This window comes from Micropterus dolomieu, linkage group LG10 (genome assembly GCF_021292245.1).
Source record: "Micropterus dolomieu isolate WLL.071019.BEF.003 ecotype Adirondacks linkage group LG10, ASM2129224v1, whole genome shotgun sequence".
NCBI lineage: Eukaryota > Metazoa > Chordata > Actinopteri > Centrarchiformes > Centrarchidae > Micropterus > Micropterus dolomieu.
In genome coordinates this window covers 29,633,658-29,640,136 of record NC_060159.1, presented here as the reverse complement: position 1 = coordinate 29,640,136, position 6,479 = coordinate 29,633,658, and the positions used below count along the sequence as shown (strand labels likewise).

General features: G+C 49.4%; 3 protein-coding genes across 4 annotated transcripts in view; 2 read left to right on the top strand and 1 right to left on the bottom strand.

Annotated features, from left to right (window-relative positions):
* Positions 1–238, top strand: part of LOC123977520 (transcription factor IIIB 90 kDa subunit-like) — a 40,874-nt gene extending 40,636 nt beyond the window's left edge. Inside the window, exon 19 of the mRNA XM_046060266.1 lies at positions 201–238. Coding sequence (XP_045916222.1) covers positions 201–238 — 38 coding nt within the window. The remainder of the gene's footprint in view (positions 1–200) is intronic.
* Positions 239–264: 26 nt separating this feature from the next.
* On the bottom strand, positions 265–4,522 carry LOC123977519 (activator of 90 kDa heat shock protein ATPase homolog 1-like; the record flags this gene model as incomplete). The annotated part of the gene is made up of 8 exons (XM_046060265.1): positions 3,980–4,522; positions 2,797–2,987; positions 2,633–2,715; positions 2,444–2,561; positions 2,274–2,368; positions 2,061–2,192; positions 407–508; positions 265–327 (listed from the first exon to the last, which is right to left on the bottom strand). Coding segments are annotated over exons 1-8 (864 nt in total), but the record flags the coding sequence as incomplete, so codon positions are not given.
* Positions 4,523–5,001: 479 nt separating this feature from the next.
* Positions 5,002–6,479, top strand: part of vipas39 (VPS33B interacting protein, apical-basolateral polarity regulator, spe-39 homolog) — a 13,558-nt gene continuing 12,080 nt past the window's right edge. The window contains exons 1-4 of one of the 2 annotated variants that reach the window (XM_046060373.1): positions 5,002–5,064; positions 5,326–5,440; positions 5,678–5,783; positions 5,867–6,004. In XM_046060373.1, the coding sequence (XP_045916329.1) occupies positions 5,351–5,440; positions 5,678–5,783; positions 5,867–6,004 (334 nt within the window). In that variant the 5' untranslated portion in view covers positions 5,002–5,064; positions 5,326–5,350. Of the gene's footprint in view, positions 5,065–5,085; positions 5,441–5,677; positions 5,784–5,866; positions 6,005–6,479 lie in introns of those variants that run through there. The other variant, XM_046060371.1, reaches the window with a different exon arrangement.

Genomic DNA, 6,479 nt, shown 5'->3' with positions numbered 1-6,479 from the left:
TTTAATCGCCCCCTGCTGGCTGCTGGAGAGGACGCAGGTTTAAGTCGCCCCCTGCTGGCTGCTAGAGAGGACGCAGCTTTAAGTCGCCCCCTGCTGGCTGCTAGAGAGGACGCAGCTTTAAGTCGCCTCCTGCTGGCTGCTAGAGAGGACGCAGCTTTAAGTCGCCCCCTGCTGGCTGCTAGAGAGGACGCAGCTTTAAGTCGCCCCCTGCTGGCTGCAGCCGGAGATTCCTGCTTGACTCAAACGCAACATGACATCATAACAGGAAGACGTACCGCTGGGCCACGTCCTGAACCGCCACCTCATCTCAATCCTCTGGTCTGTTACCTGCGGGGGGGAGCAGCAGTCTGGTTACCATGGTGATGTAACAACTCACTACTAATTGGCTGACCGGCTGTGACCTCACCAGCTCTGTGAACTCTCCGCTGATGCTCCCGTCCAGCATCTGGAACCTCCCTCCACGACGCCCGTCCACCTCCGCCGCCGAGCGGGTGAACACCTGCACAAACTACAGGGACAGAGGCCGTTACCTGCAGTACTGCAGTACTACGATAGTAAGATACTACTACAGAATACAGGTACAGATACAGGTATGGTTGCCCGGATGACTACTGCCGATGTCCTACAGTACTACCAGATACAGGATATGTGTTGTCCCTGTGTCCACTAAATGTATTTAGCATGACACGAATAGATTCTCCCGCAACCCTGTACACAGGATAAGCAGTTGACGATGGATGGATGGATGGACAATTAGATTCTTTGAACCATAAAAACCTGGAGGACATAATACAACATCTGAGATCCTGCTGCCTCGATATTCTGTCAACAGGTTTATTCAAAACTGCATGGCCTCAGATCTACTACAGACTGTCAACATGTCTCTCAGGTTTCTTACTACAGGCCCTGAAAACACTAAAGAGCAGTTACAGGCACTAGATTTTGTCCTAGATTTAGACTTTACCCTAGTTAGTCCTGGTCTGTCCTGGTTTGGTCTTAGTTCACCGGTCATGGTCTGTCCTGGTTTGGTCTTGGTTCACCGCTCCTGGTTTTAGTCTAGTCTGTCCGGCTTGTTTCCTTGTTCCAACATGTTTCTGTCCTAGATTTAGGCTTTATTCTAGTTAGTCCTGGTCTGTCCTGGTTTTAGTCTAGTCTGTCCGGTTTGTTTCCTTGTTCCAACATGTTTCTGTCCTAGATTTAGGTTTTATCCTAGTTAGTCCTGGTCTGTCCTGGTTTGGTCATGGCTCTCCGGTCCTGGTTTTAGTCTAGTCTGTCCGGTTTGTTTCCTTGTTCCAACATGTTTCTGTCCTAGATTTAGGCTTTATCCTAGTTAGTCCTGGTCTGTCCTGGTTTGGTCATGGTTCTCCGGTCCTGGTTTTAGTCCAGTCTGTCTGGTTTGTTTCCTTGTTCCAACATGTTTCTGTCCTAGATTTAGGCTTTATCCTAGTTAGTCCTGGTCTGTCCTGGTTTGGTCATGGTTCTCCGGTCCTGGTTTTAGTCCAGTCTGTCTGGTTTGTTTCCTTGTTCCAACATGTTTCTGTCCTAGATTTAGGTTTTATCCTAGTTAGTCCTGGTCTGTCCTGGTTTGGTCATGGTTCTCCGGTCCTGGTTTTAGTCTAGTCTGTCTGGTTTGTTTCCTTGTTCCAACATGTTTCTGTCCTAGATTTAGGTTTTATCCTAGTTAGTCCTGGTCTGTCCTGGTTTGGTCATGGTTCTCCGGTCCTGGTTTTAGTCTAGTCTGTCCGGTTTGTTTCCTTGTTCCAACATGTTTCTGTCCTAGATTTAGGTTTTATCCTAGTTAGTCCTGGTCTGTCCTGGTTTGGTCATGGCTCTCCGGTCCTGGTTTTAGTCTAGTCTGTCCGGTTTGTTTCCTTGTTCCAACATGTTTCTGTCCTAGATTTAGGTTTTATCCTAGTTAGTCCTGGTCTGTCCTGGTTTGGTCATGGTTCTCCGGTCCTGGTTTTAGTCCAGTCTGTCTGGTTTGTTTCCTTGTTCCAACATGTTTCTGTCCTAGATTTAGGCTTTATCCTAGTTAGTCCTGGTCTGTCCTGGTTTGGTACCTCCTGGTTGATGAAGGTCCTGTAGAGCTCATCAGGTGACGTTTGGAAGGTTTCCTTCAGATTAAAGCTGCAGGTTGAGATACGAACAGGACAGGGGGCGGGGCTGGAGGAGCCCCTGGGGGCGGGGCTTATCTGTAGGAGTTAGAGGTCAGAGGTAACTTTACTATCTGATTCAGGATCTGAGGCTGAATATTTGGCGTGTCCGTTTAGTACCTGAGTCTTACTGGTGCAGACCTGCTTCTGCTTGGTCTGAGGTTGCGGCAGCTTCGGTCCGTGTGCGGCGGGAAGGATCATCCCCTGACTGAACTCTGCAAGGTCAGAGGTCAGGTTACTACAGGGATCATCACTGATTAGTTAGTCCTGATGCCTTCTGTGTAACAGACCTGATTTGAGCTGGTGGACGTAGTCGCCCAGAACCCTCCGGACCTCCTGAGCCCCGCTCTTCTTCATGAGGTCCAGGAGCGGCGTGTTGGGCTGGTCCTTACACAGAGACACTGAGATCTGGACAGAATATGGTTATCAGTCCACCAATCAATACAGTTACCAACAGGAACAGGAAGTTGAAGACTCACATCGAGGTCGTCCAAGTCATTTTCGTCTGACAGGTTGGACACTTCAACGGTTCCTCTGTACTTGACTCCGCTGCTGGTCGTCCCTACAGACAGGAAACAGTCAGCACAAGGCACCACAGAAGAAGACCTACACCTGTGTGATGTCTGATGACATCACCACTGACCCAGCCAGCTGGCTCTCAGCTGCCACTCATAGAAGAAGATCAGTTTTCCTTTGCGGTTGTTGATGGAAGCTTCTCCGTCCAGCTTGGAGACGTCAGTCACCTGACAGACACCCTCAGGTCCCTCCACCCGGACCGCCAGGAGCAGCTGACGGAGGCGTTCTGATGACCAGCCGCTGACATCACGCTCTGTCCTGATGAGGTCACACAGAGAGAAAGAAGAAGAGACGGTTGGTTTCCTCCTGTTACCACCCCCCCACACACGCACCACCAGCTGTCCGTCAGGGAGTTTAAAAATATCTGAACTGCTGAACCAGCTGGAGGATCACATTTCACACCGCATGTTGACTTCCACTCACACAATTACTGGAGACTTACCCTGGCCTACACCAAGCGCCAACCTAAAGCCAGCGCCGACCTGAACCCAACGGTGACCTCAACACAGCGCCAACCTGAACCCAACACCGACTTACACCCAGCGCCGACCTGAAACCAACGCCGACCTGAACCCATCACCCACCTGAACCCAGCGCCGACCTGAAACCAACACCGACCTAAACCCAACACCGACCTGAACCCAGCGCCGACCTGAACCCAACACCAACCTCAACACAGCGCCGACCTGAACCCATCACCCACCTGAACCCAGCGCCGACCTGAACCCAAAGTCGACCTAAACCCAACGCCGACCTGAACCCAACGCCAACCTGAACCCAACGCTGACCTGAAACCAACACCAACCTGAACCCAACACCAACCTCAACACAGCGCCGACCTGAACCCAACACCAACCTCAACACAGCGTCGACCTGAACCCAACGCTGACCTGAAACCAACACCGACCTGAACCCAACACGAACCTCAACACAGCGCCGACCTGAACCCAACACCAACCTCAATACAGCGCCGACCTGAACCCAACAGCAACCTAAACCCAACGCCAATCTGAACCCAACACCAACCTCAACACAGCGCCGACCTGAACCCATCACCCACCTGAACCCAAAGTCGACCTTAACCCAACGCCGACCTGAACCCAACGCTGACCTGAACCAGGTCTCCAGCATTACTGATTGACATTATGGGGATCCAACAGGGAAGTCCCCACAACATAATACAAACACACGTTTGGTAAATAATAATAATGATGTCAATAAAATTAACAATAATAACAACAGAAACAGACCAGTGCCAGTTGTTGACGTTGGTGGCGTCGGCTCTCTCCTCCACGATCCACCGAGGATCTCCTTCACCCCATTTAGCCATCAGAGTCCACTGAGTCCTGAGTACTACCTGTTAGAGTCCTGAGTACTACTGTAGAGTCCTGAGTACTACTGTAGAGTCCTGAGTACTGCTGACTGAAGTACAAGTTATTGTATTGCTGGAACTACTTACTGTAAATACTACTGTGTTACTGCTGTACTAGGTGTACTTGTACCCTAATAAAGTGCTGAGTTTCCTGTGAGTCTCTGGCAGCTGAAACTTAAAACCAACTTCAGAATCTCTTTAACTACTTCCTCTGATGACTTTCAAAGTAAAACAACACAAACATGATGCAGCCTTAAATAATAATAAAAAAATAAATTTATACAGCGATTTTCAAAACAAAGTGCTTTACATGGTGGCAGCAGGTTAAAACCTTTCAGGAGGCAAATAAATAATAACATTAATAATAATAATAATAAAACAGGAGCTGTAACAACCTAAAGATCATTAGATCTAAATTAAATTGAAGGTTTTCGGTGTTGTTGGTGAAAACGTTCCTCTTTATATACGGATTTATAAATTATGTAAAATCTGTTATCTTCTCATTTAGCTTTTTATCTGGAGAAAACAAACGGCAGAGTAGGACAGTGATGAGGTAAATAGTTTCCTGTTGAACTTATTGACCACGGTGTGATGAAGCTGAAAGCTCTGAATAACCTTGAGCTGAAATTGTTTACTAAAATACTTCTTAATCTAGATATTTGTTAATTTATGCATAAACAGATGTTTGTTGTTTCCTGTTAATCCATCCTGTTTACTGTTTTATTTAACATTGATTAGTTTGTGACGCTGAAACAACCTACAACAACATCTTCTACATTAAAGATTCAATTAAACATCTGCTGAAACATTTCGTGTGAACTCTTTCATGTACCTCGGAGTTTTCAGTTGATCCGACGGTTCACTACATCTCCCAGCAGCCACCGCGCGGCCGGAAGCCCTGCAGCGTCTGCCAGAGAAGAAGAAGAAGAAGAAGAAGAAGCGGAGCAGCTGCTGCAGGTGAAGGTAAAAACAGCTGATCGATTCTGATTGATTATCGTTGTTAACGTGCAGCTTATGTATCTGCGTCACTGAAGCCAGTGACGTCACTAAACCGCCGTTTGTCAGAGTGACACAAAGAGCTACATCCGGTTTAATCTGGGGAGTTTCTGTTAGCATGCTAACTAACGTTAGCTTCCTGCCGTCAGACACCGCAGCGTCCAGCTGCGACACAAACTGACGTCATCGCGTCTGTTAGCAGCTAACGGCGGCTGTTTGTGTTGACAGTTTAAATAAAGTTGGCTCGGTGAGGATGAAGAGCAGAGCAGATGAGGAAGACTACTGGAACAGCTCCAAGTTCAAAGCCTTCACCTTCGATGATGAAGACGACGAGTTCAGCAGGGTAAGACCTGAACCAGGACCACGCTGACCCAGGTCTCTTCAGGAGACACATTAATGTTAGGACTGTTACTGATCACCTGCGCAGGTGTGTCTCTGACCTCACCTGCAGGTGTGTCTCTGACCTCACCTGCGCAGGTGTGTCTCTGACCTCACCTGCGCAGGTGTGTCTCTGACCTCACCTGCAGGTGTGTCTCTGACCTCACCTGTGTGAGCGTCACGTGATGATGTTGTTTGTCAGTTGAAGGAGTCGAAGCGGGCCGTGAACAGCATCCGCAGCCTGGTGGAGGAAGACGACGGCGAAGACGACGTGGAGAAGGTCAGCTGGAGCGGAGAGCCCGTCGGCAGTAAGACACCTCCATTACCACCTGTCGAGAATCCTGAGCTCTGATTGGCCGCAGGTGCTGATTATCCTGCTGTGTTTCCTCAGGTATCTCTTGGTCGGTCAGAGAGACGGCTGCGTCCAATCAGAGGACAGACAGAGAGCCCGCCTTCCCCAAAATCAACACCGACACGCCAACCCTCAGCAAGAGTAACTCCGGGTACTCTCTGAGCTCCCTGTTCAAAGGTGAGCCAGTGGGACAGGTGATACAAGTAGAGGGGTGAGACAGGTAGAGGGGTGAGACAGGTGAGACAAGTACAGGGGTGAGAGAGGTGAAACAGGTGAGACAAGTAGAGGGGTGAGACAGGTAGAGGGGTGAGACAGGTGAGACAAGTAGAGGGGTGAGAGAGGTGAGACAAGTACAGGGGTGAGAGAGGTGAAACAGGTGAGACAAGTAGAGGGGTGAGACAGGTAGAGGGGTGAGACAGGTGAGACAAGTAGAGGGGTGAGACAGGTAGAGGGGTGAGACAGGTGAGACAAGTAGAGGGGTGAGACAGGTAGAGTGGTGGAACAGGTGAGACAGGTAGAAGGGTGAGACAGGTGGAACAGATAGAGGGGTGGGACAGGTGAGACAGGTAGAGGGGTGGGACAGGTGAGACAGGTAGAGGGGTGGGACAGGTGAGACAGGTGGAACAGATAGAGGGGTGGGACAGGTGAGACA